This window comes from Citrus sinensis, chromosome 8 (assembly GCF_022201045.2).
Source record: "Citrus sinensis cultivar Valencia sweet orange chromosome 8, DVS_A1.0, whole genome shotgun sequence".
Lineage (NCBI taxonomy): Eukaryota > Viridiplantae > Streptophyta > Magnoliopsida > Sapindales > Rutaceae > Citrus > Citrus sinensis.
In genome coordinates, this window is record NC_068563.1 from 22,399,303 (window position 1) to 22,424,226 (window position 24,924).

The 24,924-nt window shown below is 30.8% G+C and overlaps 3 protein-coding genes across 21 annotated transcripts; all 3 read right to left on the reverse strand.

The window, feature by feature from the left end:
• Nucleotides 1-1,244: 1,244 nt before the first annotated feature.
• LOC102610818 (pathogenesis-related protein PR-4) lies at nt 1,245-2,168 on the reverse strand. 2 transcript variants are annotated; one of them, XR_008050820.1, is made up of 3 exons: nt 1,824-2,168; nt 1,527-1,725; nt 1,245-1,381 (listed from the first exon to the last, which is right to left on the reverse strand). XR_008050820.1 is itself a non-coding variant. In XM_006487726.4 (2 exons), exons 1-2 carry the CDS (start codon nt 2,081-2,083, stop codon nt 1,561-1,563), a joined length of 423 nt encoding a protein of 140 aa, XP_006487789.2. In that variant the 5' UTR covers nt 2,084-2,168; the 3' UTR covers nt 1,404-1,560. The 2 variants fall into 2 exon arrangements, 1 of the variants encoding a protein (XP_006487789.2); XM_006487726.4 differs by lacking the exon at nt 1,245-1,381 and having other exon boundaries at nt 1,404-1,725; nt 1,826-2,168.
• Nucleotides 2,169-5,529: 3,361 nt separating this feature from the next.
• LOC102611123 (wound-induced protein WIN2-like) lies at nt 5,530-23,673 on the reverse strand. Of its 3 annotated transcripts, XM_052431708.1 has the most exons (3): nt 23,235-23,673; nt 22,566-22,629; nt 5,530-5,823 (listed from the first exon to the last, which is right to left on the reverse strand). In XM_052431708.1, exons 1-3 carry the CDS (start codon nt 23,643-23,645, stop codon nt 5,717-5,719), a joined length of 582 nt encoding a protein of 193 aa, XP_052287668.1. In that variant the 5' UTR covers nt 23,646-23,673; the 3' UTR covers nt 5,530-5,716. The 3 variants fall into 3 exon arrangements, with proteins under 3 accessions (XP_052287668.1, XP_006487790.2, XP_006487792.2); XM_006487727.3 differs by lacking the exons at nt 22,566-22,629; nt 23,235-23,673 and adding an exon at nt 6,505-6,946 and having other exon boundaries at nt 5,530-5,887; XM_006487729.4 differs by lacking the exon at nt 5,530-5,823 and having other exon boundaries at nt 22,331-22,629.
• Nucleotides 11,448-20,512, reverse strand: LOC102629700 (uncharacterized). Of its 16 annotated transcripts, none has more exons than XM_052431704.1 (17): nt 20,170-20,512; nt 16,536-16,626; nt 16,342-16,447; nt 15,585-16,248; nt 15,185-15,467; nt 14,888-15,100; nt 14,723-14,815; nt 14,502-14,618; nt 13,978-14,418; nt 13,610-13,876; nt 12,836-13,029; nt 12,571-12,744; nt 12,372-12,476; nt 12,217-12,286; nt 12,036-12,131; nt 11,832-11,947; nt 11,448-11,715 (listed from the first exon to the last, which is right to left on the reverse strand). In XM_052431704.1, exons 5-16 carry the CDS (start codon nt 15,428-15,430, stop codon nt 11,858-11,860), a joined length of 2,106 nt encoding a protein of 701 aa, XP_052287664.1. In that variant the 5' UTR covers nt 15,431-15,467; nt 15,585-16,248; nt 16,342-16,447; nt 16,536-16,626; nt 20,170-20,512; the 3' UTR covers nt 11,448-11,715; nt 11,832-11,857. The 16 variants fall into 16 exon arrangements, 10 of the variants coding, with proteins under 10 accessions (XP_052287664.1, XP_052287665.1, XP_052287667.1 ...); XM_052431705.1 differs by having other exon boundaries at nt 15,185-15,456; nt 16,536-16,851; XM_052431707.1 differs by having other exon boundaries at nt 13,610-13,867; nt 16,536-16,851.
• Nucleotides 23,674-24,924: the final 1,251 nt, after the last annotated feature.

The window sequence follows — 24,924 nt, forward strand, 5'->3', positions numbered from 1 at the left end:
ACAATAATATAAATACACAAGCTATTGTAACAATTACAAGAGGAAGTCCGACGAAAATAAATGAAAGAGGCTAATAGTTGTCTGATAGGAGAAAAATAAATGAAGGAGGATAGTAGTTGTCTGATGAGGTTAGTGTCAATTATTATGTCTATTTTAAAAATCATCGTTGCATGTCAAAAGTCATCATTGCATGTCATCATTGCATTTTTACACGTGCTTTGTAATTTTTATGCTTGCCTGCCAATAGATTTATTGACAACATTGCTTCCAATTCCTGTAATCGTTGGTGCAAATATCACATTATTACAAATTAATAATAAGTACTTAATTTCATTCTCATATTGACTTAAACTGTATTGTGTCCGGCCTTTCATAACATTGAAATAATGGAACTATTTGCGCCCCTCTAATACTCTTTCGAACCCCTTTACTAGATAACCCATTAATAACTTTAATAATGAATAATTCCGTAATCGCACCCCTTCGCCACAAATCCCCCTAACCCCTTCGTTTTTCTTGGTAAAACCTGCGTGTTAATCTATCTCTGTTACGTACATTCTAGTTGATTTGGTAGGAGAATATATGACTATATATATTATGACAATTGATGTTTACCACTGTTTATCCAAGGGTTTCAAAAATCTGTCTTTTTCGAACTTTTTTTAAAAGAAGGGGAAAAAAGACAGATGGGTTATTTTATTAGTTGAAACTCCAAATAATTTTTCTGGGGTTGAAAGAGTTTAAATTCAACTACGACTCTGCACGTATGATTGTGTTTAAACTAATATGTCCATTTACAAAGGTGATTCGCAAAGAAAAAGTTAAAATTCTTGGGGTTTTTAATTTGAACTGGATTACTGAATGTATTGTTACGCAAGTTGATTTGACGATTCAAATATTAATAAAAGAATTATTAGTGGTTTTAATAGATTTTTAGAGGGGTGCCAATAGCACCACTGACAGTTAATGATTCTGATATTTCCCTGAAAGATTTCACGAGTTCAAAACGACGTGCAGCTATTAAGGATTTAGCAATAGCTCTACACAATTATCAATTATTTATTGTTATTTATACCTTTCAATTAGGAGAAATTTTACAATGCGTTAGAATTAATACAATTAATTAATATATGTATGACATGTGTATTTATATAGAGTTTTTCAAAATAAATAAACACACGTTATATTTATTAGTTGTATAATTGATATGATATTTCTAATATATTCTAAAATTTCTCATCAATCAATCATATAATAATAAATGTACGCGTACTGACAACTTAGCAAATGAGAGATTATACATCGAGAACACTTAATAACATTTCCCACAACGATTTTGGTGGAGAACTACAATATAATTAATGATCCATGCAATATGTCCCTGCGTGAATGATACAATCATGTATTTGTCAAAATTAACTCATTGTGAATTCTTATTCTTTCGTCATAAAGTTGGCTTGTGCCTTGTAAATAATTAATCAACACTCTTATTATTCAAGAAAAACTTCCACAATTATTGTACTTACAATGTTGGTCTATTTGATATATAACACAGCTTCATCAATCTCCACAGTTAACAAACTGGTAGTTCACTATAAGCTGGTTTTGAGAATTGCCTCTTCCAACCAGCTGCCGGAAAACACTGGCATCCAAATCTAGACCTCCATTGCTGCACTGATCAACAATTCTCACTGTTACTTGAGCTCCTGTCCCGCTATTAGTCACCTGCATGCACAAAAAATTTTCAATAAGGCCATCTAATTTGCATCTTCAAGCAACCATATATAAAGTGAATTTAAAAAGGATAGTATCTAATATCTCACGCCCGTAAGCACTTGCCACAAGCTGCTTGTCCACGAGGTCCAACAGGGCCACAGAAGGCAGTCCATCCATATTTGCGACGCCAGGCCAAGGGCTTGTTTGCATCCCACGTTGAGCAATAAGCACCTACAGCATTCAAGTCCCATCCATGTTGTTCAGGATTGTAGGAGTGGGAAGTTGCTCTCACATTAGAAGCACTCTGGGCAGCGGCAATGGCAAGTGAACAAAGAAACAGCAGCGCACATAGGCTTAATTTACCCATTTTGTGTGTAGTGCTTTGGTCAATTGCCAGTTGTGTTGGAATTTATAGGGCCGGAGAAAGATAGTGTTTTGGTTTATTAAAATATATGGCAATATCCGAAATGGAAAAAGCATTACCCGATATGTCTCGCCTTGACATGACCTCATGCCTTTATTATCATAATTTCTAGATTTGTTGGACTTTCGAGCATTCTAGATGGATACGTAATATGAGAGAGATAGATTTGTTGTACCAATTAATTTGGCAGATCATATATATAGTTGTCATGTGTGGGAGTGACATTTTTGGGACGAGTACATGATGTGTCATAAATAACTGTAGTTAGTAATTTTTTTATAATATTTAAGTGAATTTGCTGTATTATCTCTTAATCGAATTAATGAATAATAACTTATTATTTGAAATAAAATTTTAGAATAAATAGCAATATTCTTTGGGATTATTATACGATTATTCCATACGATTTATAAGGATGGCAAAATCCAATTTCAAGAAGCAACAAGTATTATTGAAAACATACTTTACAGAAGCCAAGCATAAACATATCACTTGGATTTAGTTATAAATTAGGTAATTATTAACTTATACAATAAGTGGGTCATATAGGAAAATAAGAACTTTTTTTTATAAAATCATTATTTTATAAATTTATCAAACTATTAATTTACCATTGTTGTTCCCAAGTGACTGAGAAAAACTATTATTTAATTAAAATTATCAATATACTTATTGGGTATTAATTCACCGTAATTGCACATGACCAAGACGATTGGACACTTATTAGATAAAGACAAAATTAATAAAGTGGGTGGTGATATTTCTACCCCACAAATTCTATAAATCCACTCCATTTTTAGAAAAAAATTATAAAATTTCTCATTATTTTTAAAAATTTCAAATAAAGAAGAATTATGAAGAATTAGTCAATTAAATATATCTTAATTTATTTTGATGTGACTTATATTTTTTTTTATTATATTTGACTAATAAGATCGCTTTAACCTAAATTTAAATTGATTATTTTACCCTTAAAGGATAAAAATACCAGAAATTGAATTTAACTTCAACAATTTTTTAATTTTGTTCAAAATGCATTATTTCTAAATAGTTAATTCTACTTTATTAGTATCATTATTAATTTTTAATTAAACTAACATAATGTCTTTATGAGAAAATACTCATTAAATTATTAGGCTATCAAATTTATTCCATTTACATGTAAAATATTGAAAATTATTAGAGTTCATTTAAGAAGTTAGATTATAAGTCACAAAATTAAGTACCTAAAGTATTAGGTACAAGAACACATTTTTTTTTTCCAGGCAAGTGGGTCATTTTATGTCATAAAGTAAAATAATTAAATAGAACTTATATTAAAGCTACTTTGATAGTAAGAAAAGAACTAAGAAAAAAAATAAGAATGATTTAATTGATTAATTACATAAATTTTTTTATTGATTTGTATTTATTAGAAAAAAATATGTACTTATTGTAAATATTTTTTAGAAGTGGGGTGGGTTTACACAAATAATGTGTATTTATTAGATAAAGACAAAATTAATAAAGTGAATGAATTTCTTTTAGGAAAAAAGACATCTACACCCCTAAAGTAAATATTTATTTAAAATCTCAACAATAAATACAAATATTTTATTAAAATAAATATAATAATTTATATAAAAATATTTTATTATTGTTAGTCTACTAGATAGATTACAATATTTATATAATATTTTTATTTATTAGAAATTTTAAAATTATTTTTTTAGTTACTCTATTCAAAGAGTATTATGGTCAAAAAGAGTTTTCGTCTCCCTAAAACTTTAGGGTCTCCATGACCATTTCTCCCAACCTTAGGGGTGCAGATGTCATTTCCGCTTTATTTTATAATGATTTTTTTTTTGGTTCTAGTGGTTATATATATTTTTGTGTGTAATTATCAAGTAAAAATATCATTATTACTCGGATTGAATTATACACTCTCATTAAACATAATTTTAATGAAAAATCTAACCATTTAGTCATGCAATAGTTGAATGATTTATGGACAAAATTTCTTCTAATTCCTGTAATCGTTGTGGTGCAATATTACATTGTTACAAATTAATAAAGAAAACTTAAAACTTTGGAGGAAGGGTGGGATCTTTATTCTTACATGAAATTCTTCAAATTTTCAAGCCGAAGATTGTCATTCCAGCAGTATACTGACGCTCAACAATCTCATATTGATGCTGGTGTCGTGTTGGGCCTTTGATGCGTCTCAGAATTCTCATTTTCATTGCTACTGTTAGCACCCCTCTAAAGTTCTAATGTAACCTCCTTTCTTGGGAAAAAGCCCTCATATGATTAAACGTATTTTCTGCTTTGAAATATCTTTACCTTAATAACATAAATACCACTTAATTAACTCATTCTCAATAACACTCCATATTAAAGTATTTATTCTCATTTTTGAAGAAAATTTATTTTAAATCATGATCATTGTTGTGTATAACAATCAATCCAACGGTCTTTTACTGAAGAAATGTTGAATAAAATAATTTGAGATTCTTTAACCATTCAATTTATTTTCTAAATGTAAAATAAAAAGTTCATTTCTCCATGATAATCTGATATAGTGATATCTGTGATAATAAGCAATAGTGTAGGAGAATTTACACTCAATTAGTAACCATTAAAAAAAAAGAAAAGGCATAACAAAGGTAAAACTTATAGGATACACATGATTAATTGATTTTTCATTTGGATGACATGGATTTACTTTTCATATACCTAATTATCATTACTTTATTTAGTTTCAACACTAAAACTTGAAAATAAAGTTGGTGTTGCATCTATTTACAATCTACTTGACGTTTTTTAATGTAGTCAGAAGATTGATTATTCTTGCAATGTTGTCAAATTTTTGGGTGATTATTTTATAGAAACATAGAATGAATTATTAAAAAGTGAGAAGGACAGATATTTATATGGGTATTACTGGGAACGGGGAGGGTATTTTTAAAAAATTATATTATTTTATTTGTTTAATGGGGTAATTTTAGAAAAGGGGTTTTGCTAGGGACCATTAATCCAACTCCTCATTTTTTACTAGGTGTTGGGCAAATGGTGGTGATATTTCCCACTTCATTTGGCAAAGATTTTATGAGTATGTACAAGGGAAATTCTATATGAACCGCATGTTACCAATAAGGATTTCTGACGATACCTCTACACCACCTTCAACTTGTTACTTGTATTAAGAGAATTGTTGTCAGAAATCCTTAGTGGCTCGGTATTTTGATCGAGCCAAATTCTTAATGTCGCATCATTACTTGATGCATGTAATCTTATTACTCTTTTATATGCACCAATATTCACACAAATAGATACAATAGCTCTACCTGATCAAAGATTTTGGGTCCACCTTTGATTACTACAACAACAATTAATAGAGAAATACAACATTGTAATTAAAGGATCTTGTAATTAATTTAATTTCAATGAGATCACAACACGAACAGAGTCATTATCAACTCATAATCTTTCACATTCTTAATTTAATTAAATTAATCAACATTCTTATTCAATAAACATTTCATCAATTATTATAATTATTATGTCTTTTTATTTTATTCATATTCATAATTAGATTCAATCTCCACAGTTAACGAACTGGTAGTCCACCATGAGGTGACCTTGAGCATTGCCTCTTCGGTCAGTATCCAGCTGCCGGAAAACACCAGCGTCCAAATCTAAACCTCCATTGCTGCACTGATCAACAATTCTCACCGTTGCTTGAGCTCTTGTGGCTCTATTAGTCACCTGCATGCATATGCAATTTCAATTGGTTAATTTCCTTTTCTGACTATTAAGCTCTTAATTTATCACCAACACTTCTCCTACTCATCCTATGAATTTTTATTGTCTATCATCTGCATCTTAAAGTAGGCAAATAAACGAATTTGATTGTTTTATAAATTTGTGTTAAGACTTTTCTTAAATAATATTATTGAACTCTTACCTATCAGTTTAAATTTTTGGGTCAAGCGACTTCTTAATAATTTGTACTTTTAACTTTTTTACTTGTTCTATTTTTGTGTTCATTTTAATGGTAAGGCTTAGCACGTATCTAAGTAGACATACCAATACTTCTTCATTTTATTAATAAATTTCTGTGAATTTGTCACAATTTTCTAAAAAAGGTAATAAATATAAAATCTCGAAAACATTTTGCTTTTAAAAAATAAAAACACATGAAATATTGAAAGGGAGAATGAATTTTGCTACCCTCTAATGTAAAAAATTTCACAGAAAATTCAGCTCAACCACAAAACAATCAAGAATGAAAATCATAGAAAAAATACGAGCAATAAAACCCAAAAACTGTGGATTGGAAATATCAATAATATCTCATACGTTGTGATATATAGTTATCTTACCCTTAAGCACTTGCCACAAGAAGCTTGTCCACGAGGCCCAACGGGGCCACAGAAGGCAGTCCATCCGTATTTCCTGCGCCAAGACAAGGGCTTGTTTGCATCCCATGTTGAGCAGTAAGCACTCACAGCATTCAAGTCCCATCCATTTTGTTCAGGATTGTAAAAGTGATAAGTTGCTCTAACATTAGAAGCACTTTGGCCATCACCGCTGCTGCTGCTGCCGGGCCTACAATTACTTTGACAATTCTTAGAAGGTGAGCAATACTCATCAGTTGAGCCGCAATAACCATACTGGCTGCAACATAGGTTGTTGGCACAAGTCCGGCCACCGGCTTGCCGGCCGCATTGCTGGGCAGCGGCAATAGCCATTGAACAAATTAGCAACACCATGCATAAGCTTAATTTTCCCATTTTAAATTCTTTTTTTTTGTGAAGATTTATTGAGTGTTACTACATGAATTTATAGGGAACCGATATTTTAAAATGTTAGAGCATTACGTAACATGTCTTATTGACTTCAAGACTTATTCAAACGATCAAATCTTCTAGTTGCAGATTTCTTTGACTCTCGGGAATTTCAACTTAGATTTGTTCTTGGAGAACAATGATATACTTTTCTTCCTCAATACGGGCAAGTTTCTGAAGAAGAGAGATAACGAGATGGGAAAAATGGTGGTTTTAAATTTTGCTGGTCAAACCGGGCAACTGATTTGTGTCAGCATTATGGTTTTCTTGACGGTGGTCACAATTAATGTGGTTTATCCGTATCAATTCTTATCTCAAGAAGTAATGTACCTTCTTATTGACTGTTAATTCTGATAAAATTTTAAACATGGATCGCCTTGTATTAATTATAATATTTTGTTGGGACATGGACATTTAATTAATCGTTTATCTAACAATTTGATCCTGCAATAGTCAAACTGATTTATCCACAACAGTTCCCCTTATTCCTCTAATTCTTGGTTCACAATTACATGGAAGAGGGATATAAAGATTATTGTGTTGTTGATTGTTTAGTTATTCACTGAATTTATGTTTAGATTGTTGTAGTAAAATTTCTCTGTAGTGATAGTTTATGTAGAAACAACCTTTATATAGTTATAAAAAATTATAGTTTTGATTTGAACTAATTATAAATAAAAATAGACTCCACATTAATTATAATAAGTTATAATTTTTCTACATCCCTTCTTCAAGAATCTCTATATAGTGGTACTTATCTGTATATTGCAAAAATCTAATGTTATCTTACATAAGATTTAAGATAAAATAAAAAATTTTCTAAATTCATTTACGACAATATATAATTTATTCTTTAGAGTTATTACTAAATTATTGCACAACATTTTTAGAACTTATATTGAGAGAAAAACATTGAAGAGAACACAAATATCTGGACTTTTAATATGACTTTCGATATTTAGAGTACTATATAGATACATGTACTAATTTTCTATGTCTATCTTTCACCAATAATTATACATTTGATTTGATATGCTATACTAATTAATTATTAATGTAGTGAATATTTTATTTCTATATTACTTGCACTAAGAATAATTAAGTTTAAATAATAATTTTTGTAACTACACTTCTATTAAGTCATAACCTTTACATAGTAATACAAATTTGTTTGATCCTAACGTTACGACTGTAAAGAACTTTTATTGTACATGATGTACGTCACCTCTTGCACTTGCTTCTCTTTTTTTTAATCTAAAATTCCTAATGACTTTTCTCTATTCCTTAGCTTATAAAATAAGATAAGGCTATTTTTTCTTTTTTAGGGTGGATGCTCATTGATTAAATACTTGTTTATTTTTAATATTTTAAAAAATACTCCAACATTAGTTATGTTAAGTTAAATGTTAATTTTTCTTTATTTCTACAATATTACTTTTGGAATGTTGAGTAATATACGATGTGAGCCTAAGCAAGAGTCTTGGTAGCATTAAATAAAAGAAACTAAAGGTTAATTTACTAAGCTAATCCTTTAAAAAAAAGTCATTAGGGGGTTGTTTGGCTTTTGTCTAAAATCTGAATTTTAATTATTTTCAGACATTTATAGTTTTTAAATTTTTTGTTGTTCATCACTTATATTAGATTATAAGATGTTTAGATCTGAATAAAAAAAGTTAAATATTCTGACTTTTATTTGAATGACAAAATATCTTAATGAAATTTTAATATTCTCTCTCATTAATACCCTTATTAAATAAATTTATTTCTTATTTTTATTATTTTTTATTTATCCCTTTTTTATGTACGTGTATTCAACTATAATTTTTTTTTTGTTGAATGAGAATTTTAAACATAATAGAGCTTTAATGTTTTATAATAGGTTCATCTCTTTGTATTTATATTTAATATTTTTATAATAGATTTTGAATTTTATTTAACTCAATAATTTTAATTCAAATAATTAAACAATTCTTGATTGGCTTATGTAATTAATAAGAAAAAATATCAGTTTAATATATTAAAAATAAAATTATAAGTATCATTTATTAACGTAAAAAAATGTGTTAGATATATATTTTAATTTTCATGTTTTGTTAAGTTAAGCATTATCAATTTTTTTACGAATAAAATAATTTATTTATAATTTGTTGTGTGTTTGAACAATGAATATATGTTAAAATATCATATTTCAAATGTTTTCTTTTTTGAAAAACAAATAACCTAACACTTATATTCAAATATTGAAAAAAAAAAAACATGTCATTCAAATATATATATTTAGATCTATTTAGACTTCAATCAAATTCAACATACATTCAAATTTCAACAAAACATCAAACGCTACCTATTTTTCATTCCAAGGTATAATTTTCTGTTTCATTCATTTTATGTGTTCTCCCCAACCCATCAAGATTCATTTAAAAGAAATATATATATCTACGAAAATTTTGATGAGGTTTCATTTGGCTGCACAAACAAATCAATTGCCTATCATCATTTAATGCACCCCCGTAATCTCGAAAATTCATCAATCCACCCCAACCATTTTACATTTTTAATTAATTTTCGAGGGTGAATTGATAACTTTCCAGAACTTTGAAGATGAAATAATGATAATCAATTTACTTTGTCGGGCAATCAAATTTTACCCTTTTGATAAAGATACATCATTATTCTGAAGATATGATCTTGAAGCTTCTCAATTAAGTATCATGGCCATTTGGCCATTACAATTTTATTCTATTTTTTTGGTATCAATTGGCATTTGAGGCTTTTTTTTTCTTTCTTTTTCTTTTGGCCTTTGAGCCATTAAAAAACAATGGTATTTTTCTGTCTAGAAAATCTTCCAAGATTAAGTTTCCAATCGAAAGAATCTGATTCGAGCCATCTCATTCACAGGAGCTTCTTCCCACACAAGTCACAATAATTTAATGGATTGAATCATGAACAAAGTTTATTTATATATCGGTTACACATAACATATTTTCTCATTGACAGATGATTAATTCTAACATATATATGAGCACACCCATTTTTCTATTCGTGCGTTGAGACAAATTTATTTAGTTCCCAGCAGCTGCAGGCGGCCAACAATTAAACTGACAATTTTCGGACGGCGAGCAGTAATCATAAGTGGAGCCACAAAAACCAAACTGGCTGCAGCACAGATTGTTGGGACAAGGCCTGTCAAGCCCTTGGCGGCCACATTGTTGAGCCTTCACAGTATATGCCACCATTGTTAGGCTTACAATTAATACCACATAAATGCAAAGCAAGAGGCTAAACTTTCTCATCGTCATCTTGTGAATGTTGTTTATTCTGGATTTATGAGTTTGTTTATTTATATGCAGAAACCGAACCACCCAGGCCTGCCCTACCACTAATTGAATGAGGCAATTTTTATTTTTTGTTTTCCTTTTAATTAGAGCACACTTTTTAGGAAGGCACAACAAATATGCCTATTAATACGTCTGCTAAATAGGTACTGTTAAAACATTTATTTTAACAATATTTTAAGGCTTTTGCTACCTTACATGCACGTAAGGTACAGCCTCTCACAAGGCTGGTGGGTCCAAGTGGGACCCACATCTGAGTTTTGTGAGAGGGCTGTACCTTACGTGCATGTAAGGTAGCAGCTCCCATATTTTAATTGATTCTACCAATTTTGACATTCCTTGTGCATACAATTATATTAAAATCCTTGGAAAAAAGAACTTTCATATGATTAATTACGTTTTATTATGTTCTTCAGTGTTATACGCAAATTAATACAGCTTTTATAAAGATAACGTTTTTTGGATAGGCACCCTCTGTTCAAATCCTATGGAAATAGAGGGCTAAATGATATATATGTATATATATATATTTTAATTACTGTTGAAGTATGTTGTAAGGGGCAAAAATAGTGTTTTTTTTTAATTTTTTGCCCTTTTAATGTATTTAACATCTTTTTTTCAACACTGATCCTTTATTTTCGTTATTTCACTTTGTAAAAAAATATGAATTTCGAATGGTAAGACTTATTGTATCATTCCACTACTACAAAAATGAACATAGATGACGTTTAAATTAATCTTATGATGACGAAGTAAAATTAGTCATCTTTGCAACAGTCATCTAAAACGAGGTACAAAAGATGACGCGTAAAGAGAGTCATCTAATAAGTATCATAGATGACTCATTTCTCAAAAAGCAGTCGTCTAATGTTGTTCTAATTTTCGGCAGCATGGTGTTTAATATGCACATAGGTGACTTACTTTTCAAAAAATCAGTCATCTATAATAATAACGGTTATGCACATAGGTGACTTTCTTTTCAAAAAATCAGTCATCTATTATTATTATTATTATTATTATTATTATTATTATTATTATTATTATTATTATCATTATCATTATTATTATCATCATCATCATCATCATCATCATCATCATCATTATTATTATTATTGCGATAATTTTTTTTGAAAAGCTGCAACATAAAAATAAATATTCAAGCAATTGCAATAGTCGTATATAAATTTGGTACATGACAAACAATACCAAAAATATTCTTTATGTTTACAATTTCCAAATGAAAGTAACTAGATATCCATAACTCTTTTTTCTTAAAATAGAACCGTATTACATTCTTCACAAGAACAACAAAATGCAGGGGCTCCAGTTGGCTACTCCAATAATCATGCTACTCCAATAATCATGCCAAACCCAAAGGGAGTTGGAGAGTGAAACCTTTAGATGAACCTTCCTTAATTACAAAATGAAAATAATTGAAATAATTTTATAAACTTTTTAATATCTTATTCGAAACAAAGATAATAACAAAGATGCAGATAAAAATAATAATCCTATTCATTTACTAACCTCACAAAGTCATTGTGCTACAAAATTTAGCGAAAAATGTTCTGCCATATGTACTCTGCCCACTCCACTCTTACTTTATCAATATCTTTTTGGGTGAAACTATCTCGTCCAACAAACTATATATCATGCACAAAATCGTCAACATTAATACATGCATCAACCTTATGAAATCTATAAATTTTAAAAGGATAAGGAGATAACTACCAAGTTTTTTATTGAATCAGTCTGGTTTTCAATGATTTCCTTCATAAATCTCATGACATAATATCCACATTCAGTATTTGTAGTTTGTTGAGGACACTACACATAAATTTTGAACTAATTAATGTCATTTACATATGTAAATAAATTTAAATTGAACATACATATGTACAATTTCATATACCTTAACTCTTTTCCAAACAAAGGATTTTCGATTCGCATTTCCCATTTTTGCTACAAAAATCTTGAAAGCACTTAAGATACATAATTAAATACACATTTAGTCAAGCATGTTTTAATAAATGCATTATAATTGACAACAAAATGACAATAACTTACAGTGATACAAAGTTCTTCAAATCAGGGCGAGGTTCATGACCGAGTGAATCAAAAAAATATACTATAAATTTGTGCGGATCCACAACAATCAACATCCAATGTTTGCTATATATAATGATAAATATCAGCCTTGCATATTTTTGTAAAAGAAAAAGAGAATAAACTCCAAATGCTATATACAATTAATAAAATAACAAACCTGGTATTGTAAGGAAACATCAGAAGCTGTTGTGGATCAAGTATTTCCATTCTTGATACCATTGCACGAGCTCTAGTCTCATCATTATTTCCGGTTTCATCACACAAGATTGAAGGATTACCAAATTTGTAAATATGTTCCTGGGGACGATCCTTCAAGACTTCGTAAAGATGCCTACAAAAAACAAGTAATAATTACTTCACTGCATAAATAAAAATTATAACTAATTATTTTGCCAAGAAAATAAGTAATTTAATTAAATTACTTCATGTAACAAATTATTGTTGCGACCCCAATCTTTTCCATGCTACAGAATTGTACAATGTCATCAACTGATAAATATAATTCAGCTTGTTCATTGTTGAAGATCCCTGGATAAATTTCAATAAATAATGCTTTAGTCAACACTCGGCGAGCGTACTTGCAAAGAGCATCTATTCTTGCTGGCACTTTGTATTCCTGCATATTCTCAATAGATTTATTTATGTAACTACAAATATGTATGAGATATCTACAAGCGAAAACAAAAATTAATTAACCAAAACACAAAAAAGAATAAGACATTATAGGCGTCAATGATATGCTCAGTTAAATGCTAAATTTATACATGAGTGCAACATATAATGACAGAATACTTGGACCCCATGTGATTTTTTAAATCTTTCAACACAATTTCTCAAAGGGTTAGTGTTCACTGTTCATCAAGCAAGAATATAATTTCGGATATGATTTGGGGTGTTTTTGACTTTGTGATGACCACATATTAAATGGAAAATGATATTTGAATAGTGGCAAGACAAAAACAATAACTACTGCGGCAAGAACATTACTATCATTTTTGTACAATACACATATTGCTATCTTCGAAACTTTACTTAGCTACAAGAGTTATATTTGATTGCAGTTTGTAAAATTTTCTAGACAGCTGCAGGATAAATTATGTGTATCAAACAAATAAACAACACTCTCCAGAATTAAAAAAATTATTATTATTAATTTAAGACATATCAAAAGCAAACAATTAATTATAGATATATACCTCAAAATCATTCAAGATGACAAATTGCTTAGGCCAAGCAACATGGGATCCAATGGCATGGCTAACAATAACTAACTCATCCCTGACAGGCCTTGGTAAAAAGGTATCCCCTTTAATTGCTATATCAACAGCCACACGAACATCCGTGACTGCCAATGGTACTCCATGCACAGTAGAATTAGGATCATTGTTTTCTAACATTGTACCTTTGGCTACAATATTGTTTATGCTGCCCACTGCTAACATACATGATTTGCCCTGCATCATCTATGAGTAAAGTATTAATCATAGCATTATAAGTGATTAAAATTTAAACTTTGAGATTTGGAATTAAAAAAAAAAGAACTGCACTTATTTTTTATGTATACTTGTTTCTTCTTGAAGCACTCATTTTGCATATGTACTTGTTTTTTCTTGGAGCACTTTTTCTTCATTCTTGGTTCTTCGGAGCAGCTGCCTTTTTCTGAGGGAACTTTTGGTGACTGGATCGGTAGGACTCCATTCTTTCGGAATTCTTCAAAAAAATGCATCATTTGTTCTTGTACAATCTTCCCCACATTTTGCTCTAACAGAAATTTTTCTTGTGAAATTTTCTCATAATTTTCCTCTAGTTGAGTTATACGCTCTTGTAACTCATTGTTGGATGAGAAGCTTCGTTTTTTCCTTCCAAAGTATGAAGAAGGTGTGGCAAAACGTCCTCCAGTTCTTACTCGACCTGAACTTTCAGGGGTTCCTAAAGCTATTGTTAGAACATCATTCCTACCACCAGTAGCTATAACCCCTTCCTCACTTTTCTTTGTTATCTCATCCTACATTTGAATAATAACAAGAAATCAGCAACTTTTTAGTTCATATGTTAAATTATTCAAAATCATATATTTATAAAACTTACTATTTCATCAGCCTTTTCTCTAACGACCTCGCTCGTGTATCTACCTTTCTTATTTTTACGTGCTGCTTTCCATAAGGTAGAGCGACTAATTTCTTCATTGTTTCCAGCAGCTTGTTGCTATATATAAATTTAAATGAATTAAAGTGATACATAACTTTCTTAATTCAGGTGATAGACTGAAAAGGAAAGTTATACATACATATAAATGTTTGTGTACATACCAATTCCTCCTTTAATCCCACGTAGCCTTTCCTTGAAAGGCAATGATTGTATATATTTTTTGCCCTTCTTTCTCTATATTTTTGGCTGATTTCCTGCATTCAATAATCAAGGTAAATACGCAAACAATGAAAAACATACATTTAATTCAAAAAGTTAGTCAATACCTCAAATGCACTAGAAGTTCGATAACGTACGAAAACTTCCCAATCTTCTTGCTCGATAAAATCATACATTTTAGGCGGGCATTTCAGTGCCTCTGGCTTATCTTTATATCTCTTGATATATTTAGTGGTGAGTCTATTCTTGAAGGTTCTCCATTTATTCGCAGCTGAAGATAAGAATTTGCCTTGAAGCTCATCATCCACCTCAAAAGAGAACTGCAATATGCATAGCATGTTTAAAAAAAATTCACAAATTAAATAAATGAGTATTAGTTCAGGAAAAGGGCTGTAAACACATACTTTTATGCATTCCCATATCTTTTCTTTGGTCTCTGATGGCACTTTGCTCCAATCTTCATAAGAAATTCGAACCATGGTGCGTGCCAAGACACCCAAAAAGCTAAACAATCGTGTTGCTACCTTGCCATGTGGTTGTCCTATTTTGTTATACTCAACTATAAGCTTTTGTCCATTGTTTCTATTTCTGACCAGCTGAGGTAAATTCGTTCGACCTCTACTTTTTCTTTTTTTGACAATTGAACTCATTTCTGTAGCAATGTTTTATAAACCTGCTGCAAAATAACTAAAGAAAAAAATTGATGAGAATTTAATAGAAGAATAATAGGTCACATAAGCTAAATAAATGATATACATTAAAATAATAATTCAGTACATCAAATATGTTGAAAAAAAAACTTACATTTTTTTTTCTAATCAACGTTTTCAACCAATGTTTCCTCATTGATATCAGTTCGGATGTAAGCTAAATCGTCATCACTCATTTTATCAAATGACTTAACAGATGGCATCAAATTGCTAGAATTTTGATGTTCTAACATGATGTCACCTAGATCTTCTCTTGAATCATCTATATATTCCCTACGTGGATTCACTATCACAATAGACCACCTTGGATCGAGTTGATCTTCAGCATAAAATACTTGTATCGGTTGAGAAGCCAAAATAAAACAATCATCTTTATGGCCTATCCTATTAAGGTTTACCAACGTAGCTCCTAGCTCATCGTTTTTTATCCCATGATTGTTTTCAACCCAATCACACTTAAATACAGGAATCTTGAACTTGTTGTAATCAAGCTCCCATATCTCTTGTATAACTCCATAAAATGACATATTTGCCACCACATGATTCTTATCTTTAGCACTTGAAATCTGAAATGTGTTTGCCTCTAAATAGACTCCACTGTTCTGTACAACTCGTAAGTCATCACGTTCTTTGGTATGAAAACGATAACCATTAATTTCATAGCCTTGGTACTTTATCACTTCAGGGCGAGGTCCATGTGCAATCCACCTTAAGGCTTCCGAGATATTGTTCCTTGATTCGTTAAGTTGAATTTCAACCTATATGATAGTAATAAAAAATGTATATAAATAATATACAAATATCTTAGAATAACAAAAAACTGTTTATGGATGAACTATATAGTTAATTACTTTTTGACGCAACCAATATATGAAAGTCCTATTATGTTCATCCTGTAGCCATTTTTTCTTCTTTGACTTTGCTGGATATTTCTTCTTCAAGAACTCCATATGCTCTCTAAGATATCAAAGATGAAATAAGAATGATTATAACTATTACAGAAAATATAACTAATATATATAAGATAAAGGAAATAGTTACTAACATGATATACGGCTGAACTTCATTTGTATTTTCCAGTACATATCTATGTGCCTGCACCCATAATTTACGATCTATTCTAACAACACATCCTCCTGGTAAAGGTAATCCAACATCAGATCTGTATTTTTTCGGTGGAATGCCAATTGCATCAACTTCAGATAAGTATTCTATGCAGAACTCAATAGCCTCTTCAGCTATATATGATTCAGCAATGCAACCCTCTGGTTTATCTCGATTTCGTACATAATCCTTCAATATTTTCATTTGCCTCTCAAACGGATACATCCATCGGAGGTAAACAGGTCCACAGAGTTTGACTTCTCTAACAAGGTGCACTGGTAAGTGAATCATAATATCAAAGAAAGCTGGCAAGAAATATTTTTCTAACAAGCATATAGTATTCACCAAATCTGCTTGCATTTGATCCAATTTTGACACATCCACTACTTTACTGCACAGGTTGCTAAAAAAAGCACAAAATCTTATTATTACATATCTAACATGTTTTGGTAACAAGGATCGTATTGCTAAAGGAAGCAATTGTTGCATCAAAGCATGACAATCATGAGATTTCAAGCCATAGAGTTTCAAATCTTGCAATGAGATTAGATTTCTAAAATTTGAACAATAGCCATCAGGAACCTTAAGTTCAAACAATGTCTTACAAAATTTTTTCTTTTCTTCCCTTGACAAAGTATAACACGCAGGAGGTAATTTTGTTCCATTTTGGCCAACTCTTGGCAGTAATTCTTTCCTTACACCCATTTCATCTAGATCCATACGAGCTGCAAAACCATCTTTTGATTTCCCTGGAATGTCAAGTAAAGTCCCCACAAGACTTTCACACACATTCTTTTCAATAAGCATAACATCAAGAGTGTGTCTAACATATAAAGACTTCCAATAATCAAGTTCAAAAAAAATAGATTTTTTCTTCCAGCAAACTCTTTCATTGATATCAGTTGCACGACTATTTGCTTTTTTTTTCCCTAACGAGAAATTTAATCTTTGAACTCGTGCCAAGATTTCCTCCCCTTTCAGCGGTTCTGGAGCAATTTCAATTTCCTCTTCATTATTAAATGCCTTCCTCTGAAACCGATATGGATGATATCGTGGTAAAAATCTTCTATGACCGATATAAGACATTTTTTTACTATGGCCGAGCCGAACTGCACATGTTTTTTCACTACAAATTGGACATGCTTTATATCCTTTTACAGTGCAACCAGCCAAGTTTCCATAAGCAGGAAAATCATTTATCGTCCACATTAAAATAGCTTTCAATGTGAAAGACTCTTGACGATAAGCATCATAAGCTTCAATGCCTACCTCCCACAATATTTTAAGATCATCAATCAATGGAGCTAAGTAGACATCAATATCATTACCAGGCTGTTTGGGACCTGAAATTAATAATGTCAACATCATAAATTTCCTCTTCATACAAAGCCATGGAGGAAGATTATATGTCACTACTATGACGGGCCAACAACTATACCTACTACTAAGAGAATTATATGGATTAATCCCGTCTGCAGATAATGCAAGTCGCAAGTTCCTTGGTTAAACTCCAAAATCAGGCCATAAGTGATCTATTAGTTTCCATGCTGGAGTATCTACAGGATGACGTAATAGTCCATCAGTTTCCCTTTGAGTGGCATGCCATGTTAGATTTTTTGAAGTTTCAACACTTCGAAACATTCTTTTAAACCTTGGGATTGGTGGGAAATACCATAAAACCTTTGCTGGAACACCAATCTTCATCTCAGTTGAATTTTTTTTCAACTTCCACCTTGCTGCACCACAATTAGGACATATAACAGCATCTTTATAGTCCTTTCTATAAAGTATACAGTCATTTGGACATGCATGTATCTTCTCATACTCCATCCCTAATGCATTTAAGGTTTTTTTTGCCTCGTACATTGAACAAGGCATTTCATTATTGTCAGGCAACATTTCTCTTAACAATTTTAACAAATCTGAAAAGCCTCGGTCTGACCACCCATTTCTTGCTTTTAGGCTGTACAATTTTACCAATGCAGATAATTTTGTAAACTTACTACAACCTGGGTATAACTTTTTCTCAGCATCAGCCAATAAATTCTCAAATTGTTTAGGGTTGTTTTCAAAATGATCATAAGCTCCTTGAATCATCTCTACAGTGCTGGCCACAGATTCGGTTTCAAAGGCTCTTGTTTCAAATTCTCTTGTAGATTGAGTGTTGCTAGTAGTTGATAGCTTCTTAACAACCTTTTCTCCATGCAAAATCCAATTATTGTAACTTTGGTCTATACCATTCAAATACAAATGGTCTCTAATCTCATCAACAGTCTGATGTTTCACATTTCCACATTTCATACATGGACATAGTATGTGATTAGAATTTGTTGCATGAACCATTGCAAAATCTATAAATCTTTCAACACCAATCTCATAATCTTTTGATCTTCGATCCATAGACATCCAAGATTTGTCCATTCTGAATGTAAAATATAAATATATCATTCTAAAACATTTTCCATAATTTCCTTCTAAGTATCTATGTCCTAATTTGAGAAAAAGTAAAACATAGGACCTTAATATTATTATTCTATCAAAATAATATCAATAAAAACATTAATTTACTAAAGCACATAACATAATAAATTGACCAAAGCTTAATGGTCATGAAGTGTCAGGGACTAAACACAAAAGCACAACAAAATGGATTGCTACGGTGGAGAGCATTTGTATTCAGTGCTAAGCATATATATGATGACAAGTATAAACATCTGAATTTTTTAAAAATATGTATCAGTTTCTGAAACTAACATTATTTCTCTTATTAATATTTGTTCATATATTAGATTCAAGATGTTTTATTAATTAATTATTAAATTGTATACTTTATGTCTTTATTTCTATATTACTTGTATTAAAAATAAATAAGTTAAAATAATAATTTTTATAATTATATACTCTATTAAATTATAATCTCTTTATAGTAATAAAATTATTTTGATTCTAATAATATGATTATAATTATAGGTAGATTTTACAATATTCTATATGATACTAAAGGAAAGAGGATGAAATGATTAATTAATATTGTAATATCACATAATATTATATAAATGCTTATTCTATTAATTCTCCGTTAGTTTTTATTTTTTTAATAAGAAAGTATGTGTGTATATAAATTAATTTTAAGTTATTTGAAGAATTTGAAATATTTATAATTTTGCAACAAATCCCACATGGCGCTTGTCGTTCTTGGTTTCCCAATTTTGTAAAAGATAAGATGAAAGAAAAGAGAAGGGGAAAAGAAAAGAAAGATAATCCAATTAAAAGAAAGAGGAGAGGTCAAGTTGACAATTATGAAGGAAAAGAATAGAAGTCGTGAGGTTCTGAGATTGATAACTGATTAAATTTCAAAGGAGCATGACATGATTCGACCAAATTTGTAACTTCCCTAAAATATTAATCCCCAGAAAAAATTTTACTGTTCATCCATATTTTCAACATTTGCTATTAAAATAGAGTAAATTAGACAAAGAAAAGAAAAGAAAAAACAGCACATGTAGGCCACACACAATCAAACAATCTATCATTTTTTTTTCTCAAACATGATTAAACAAAAGGAAAGAAAGTACCTTTATGTGGGAACCAAAACTTTTAAAATCCAATATACAAGGTAGCCGAATGCTTCAACAATTTCCTTGATAGTGATGTGGTGCCAAGCTTTACAATCTTCTTGCCAACATGTGTGGTCCAGAGCTTCCAGATTTCTTCCCAATTTGTCTTCACTTCCACTATGTGTGAACAGTTAGGGTTTATGATTTTGGGTCTATATAAATAATGGGTGAAATTAAGAGTTTGGAACTTGGAAATAGAAGATAGGAAGATGTTTTGTATGGGCAAAGGGTAATTTTACAGAGAAAGAAAGTCACAGAAGAATGGAGGCTGAAACAAAGAGACAATGATATTTCGCGGTAGACAAAGAAAATAAAGAGGGAAAGTGGCTTTTTATACTACAAACTAAATGACACATTTTATAAAGAAGAGTCACCTTTTAATTAACTAAAGATGACTTCTTATTTAGTGGTGAGTCATTTTTATGTCATAAATAAAAACAATTTTATAATATATGACTTCCAAAAGTAAATAAAAGTCATCTAAACTAATAGATGACAATTAATAATATGTTTGTCATGTATTACATGTCATCTTTGTCCTGTTTTGTAGTAGTGTTCCTAGTAAGGTAGATAAATTTTTTATTTTATCTATAAATTAAAGTCACTAATCCTGCAAATGTTGAATTGAAATATCATTTTAGTTAATCCCAAATTAAAATGAATTTCTTGCTACAATGCCCAGTGGTGAAATTGTTTGTTACAAAATAAGAGTTTTAATGATTAATGGCTTTCGTTTTTTTATAAGCAGAGGTTGGTAGCCTTTGCATCATTCATATGCTGGAGTCTAGAGATCATACACCGAATCTGCACATACCCTTAATAAACTCGATCAAGAATCTCCTCATGAAGAATTGGAATATTTATTTTAGACAAATCTATCGTGAGGCCAATTTTGCGGCTGACTACTTGGTCAAAAATGCAAGCTCTTACCTCTCGAATTTCAAGAACCTTCTATAGGTCTTGGTCCTTGGCTTTGTTATGATATTTATGGGACGATAATTCCTTGCTCTGTTGTGTCTTAGCTTAGCTAAGCCCTTTTTGATAACAAAAAAACAAAAAAGATTTTTAAGTACTCTCTAAGGGACGAGGCTCCTGGAGATACATTTTATTAATAATCACACACTGGTAGCTTACATACAGTAAGGTGGCTTATGGTCATAGCCAAATAAGCACTTAAGTTTATATACAAATTTAAGGGTGCATGGCTTATGGGTATTGCCAATAAGCACTTAATTCTTTTTGGTACTTCTTGAGAGGAAGAAGCTTATTTAGTACATATATAAACAGCCTTAATTGGACATTAATCGATAGCGCATGCATGGATGCAAGCATGCTTCAGTGGTCACTACAGTTCACAAGCTTGTAGTTAACAATGATGTGGCCTACAAGTTTGTGAACCGTAGCGACTGAAGCATGCATGCATGCATGTGTGTATATATATATATATATATATATATATATATATATATATATATATATGTATGTTTGTATGTATGTATCTCCTACATAGAAACATAGAATGAATTATTAGAAAATGAGAAGGAAACATGTTTATATGGGTATTACTAGGAACGGGGTGGAGGGTATTTTTAAAAACTTGAATTATTTTGTTTGTTTAATTGGGTAATGTTAGAAAAGGGGATTTGCTAGGGATTTAAAGGGATGGCAATAGTCCAACTCCTCATTTTTTACTCGGTGTTGGTCCTTTGATTGCATTTAAATGGTGGTGATATTTCCCACTTCATTTGGCAAAGATTTTATGAGTATGTACAAGGGAAATTCTATACGAACCGCATGTTACCAATAAGGATTTCTGACGATACCTCTACACCGCCTTTAACTTGTTACTTGTATTAAGAGAATTGTTGTCGGAAATTCTTAGCGGCTAGGTATTTTGATCGAGCCAAATTTTTAATGTCGCATCATTACTTGATGCATGTAATCTTATTGCTCTTTATAGGGACCAATATTCGCTCAAATAGATACAATAGCTCTACCTGATCAAAGATTTTGGGTCCACCTTTGATTACTACAACAACAATTAATAGAGAAATACAACATTGTAATTAAAGGATCTTGTAATTAATTTAATTTCAATATGATCACAACACGGACAAAGTCATTATCAACTCATATTCTTTCACATTCTTAATTTAATTAAATTAATCAACACTCTTATTCAATAAACACTTCATCAATTATTACACTTATTATGTCTGTTTATTTTATTCATATTCATAATTTGATTCAATCTCCACAGTTAACGAACTGGTAGTCCACCATGAGGTGACCTTGAGCATTGCCTCTTCCATCAGTATCGAGCTGCCGGAAAACACCAGCGTCCAAATCTAAACCTCCATTGCTGCACTGATCAACAATTCTCACAGTTGCTTGAGCTCTTGTGGCTCTGTTAGTCACCTGCATGCAAATGCAATTTCAATTAATTAATTTCCTCTTCTGACTATCAAGCTCTTAATTTATCACTAACACTTATCCTACTCATCCTACTCATCCTACAAATGTTTAAAGTACACAAATAAGCAGATTTGATTGTTTATAAATTTGTGTTAACACTTGTCTTAAATACTATTATTGAGCTTTTACCTATCAGCTTAAACTTTTGAGTCAAGCGACTTCCTAATAATTTGTACTTTTAACTTTTTTACTTGTTCTATTTTTGTGTTCATTTTAATGGTAAGGCTTAGCACGTATTTAAGTAGATATAATAATACTTCTTTATTTTATTAATAAATATCTATGAATCTGTCACAATTTTCTAAAAAACGGTAATAAATATAAAATCTCGAAAACATTTTGCTTTTAAAAAATAAAAACACATGAAATATTGAAAGGGAGGATGAATTTTGCTACCCTCTAATATAAAAAAATTCACAGAAAATTCAGCTCAACCACGAAACAATCAAGAATGAAAATTATAGAAAAAATACGAGCAATAAAACCCAAAAACTGTGGATTGGAAATATCAATAATATCTCATACGTTGTGATTTATAGTTATCTTACCCTTAAGCACTTGCCACAAGAAGCTTGTCCACGAGGCCCAACGGGGCCACAGAAGGCAGTCCATCCGTATTTCCTGCGCCAAGACAAGGGCTTGTTTGCATCCCATGTTGAGCAGTAAGCACTCACAGCATTCAAGTCCCATCCATTTTGTTCAGGATTGTAAAAGTGATAAGTTGCTCTAACATTAGAAGCACTTTGGCCATCACCGCTGCTGCTGCTGCCGGGCCTACAATTACTTTGACAATTCTTAGAAGGTGAGCAATACTCATCAGTTGAGCCACAATAACCATACTGGCTGCAACATAGGTTGTTGGCACAAGTCCGGCCACCGGCTTGCCGGCCGCATTGCTGGGCAGAGGCAATAGCCATTGAACAAATTAGCAACACCATGCATAGGCTTAATTTACCCATTTTTAATTCTTTTGTTTGTGAAGTTTTATTGAGTGGTACTACATGAATTTATAGGGAACCAATATTTTAAAATGTAAGAGCATTACATAACAAGTCTTATTGACTTCTAGACTTATTCAAACGATCAAATCTTCTAATTGCAGATTTCTTTGACTCTCGGGAATTTCAATTTAGATTTGGTCTTGGAGAACAATGATATACTTTTCTTCCTCAATATGGGCAAGTTTCTGAAGATAAGAGAGAGCGAGATGGGAAAAATGGTGGTTTTAAATTTTGCTGGTCAAATTGGGCAACTGATTTGTGTCAGCATTATGGTTTACTTGACGGTGGTCACAATTAATGTGGCTTATCCGTATCAATTCTTATCTCAAGAAGTAATGCACCTTCTTATTGACTGTTAATTCTGATAAAATTTTAAACATGGATTACCTTGTATTGATTAGAATATTTTTGTTGGGACATGGAGTTTTAATTTATCTTATATCTAACAATTTGATCCTGAAATAGTCAACTGATTTATCCACAACAGTTCTTATTCCTCTAATTCTTGGTTCACAATTACATGGAAGAGGGAACATAAAGATTATTGTGTTGTTGATTGTTTAGTTATTCACGAAATTTACGTCTAGATTGTTGTAGTAGAACTTCTCTATAGTGATAGTTTGTATAAAAATTGTTGGTTTAAAAATAGTTTAATAGTGGAAATGTTAGGATCACAATTCTCATACAATATATAAAATTACCATTATCTTGAAATAATTTCTTTGCTTTTTCGTAGAAGTAATTTAAGTTCCCAAATCATGATCTATTACTACCAATCCTGTTAAGATCACGATATTTCACCAACGATCTTTCAGGTTATGACTAAAGTTTGATCTATATTTAATGTGTGGGCGTATTTATCACTACTATAAGCAACTAGTAAGAGAAAACGTTTTCTCTCAAAATTAGAGAGAAAAACTTATTTTTCTCTAATCTGTATATTGTGGCTCATGTGTCCCTTTTTGTAGAGAAACAAGTTTTTTTATATTTCTATTAGTGGAAACCCTAGGCTCCTTATTTATATCCTTTTTTAATTCTATTAAATCAAAATATTTAATTTAAAATAACACAAGACTCTTTAGACACAAACATATTAAATGGAGTCTCTCACCAAATACTATAGTTACCCTTTTAACCCAAATAGCTAGTTATTTTACTTATCAATCCACAAGTGATGTAATTAATTAAATGAGCTAACCCTGAGATCATATAAGAACATACAATAGTGGCTACAATA

Coding starts and splice junctions, on each gene's coding strand:
- LOC102610818 (XM_006487726.4), bottom strand. CDS start 2,083: ATGGGTAAATTAAGCCTATGTGCGCTGCTGTTTCTTTGTTCACTTGCC. Junction 1,726..1,825: donor CTTGTGGCAAGTGCTTACGG/GCGTGAGATATT, acceptor TTGTGCATGCAG/GTGACTAATAGCGGGACAGG.
- LOC102629700 (XM_052431703.1), bottom strand. CDS start 15,430: ATGAGTTCAATTGTCAAAAAAAGAAAAAGTAGAGGTCGAACGAATTTA. Junction 12,132..12,216: donor TTGTTTGGAAAAGAGTTAAG/GTATATGAAATT, acceptor ATTTATGTGTAG/TGTCCTCAACAAACTACAAA. Junction 11,948..12,035: donor CTGATTCAATAAAAAACTTG/GTAGTTATCTCC, acceptor CATGATATATAG/TTTGTTGGACGAGATAGTTT.
- LOC102611123 (XM_052431708.1), bottom strand. CDS start 23,645: ATGGGTAAATTAAGCCTATGCATGGTGTTGCTAATTTGTTCAATGGCT. Junction 22,630..23,234: donor CTTGTGGCAAGTGCTTAAGG/GTAAGATAACTA, acceptor ATTTGCATGCAG/GTGACTAACAGAGCCACAAG. Junction 5,824..22,565: donor TGATCAGTGCAGCAATGGAG/GTTTAGATTTGG, acceptor GCAGCAATGGAG/GTTTAGATTTGGACGCTGGT.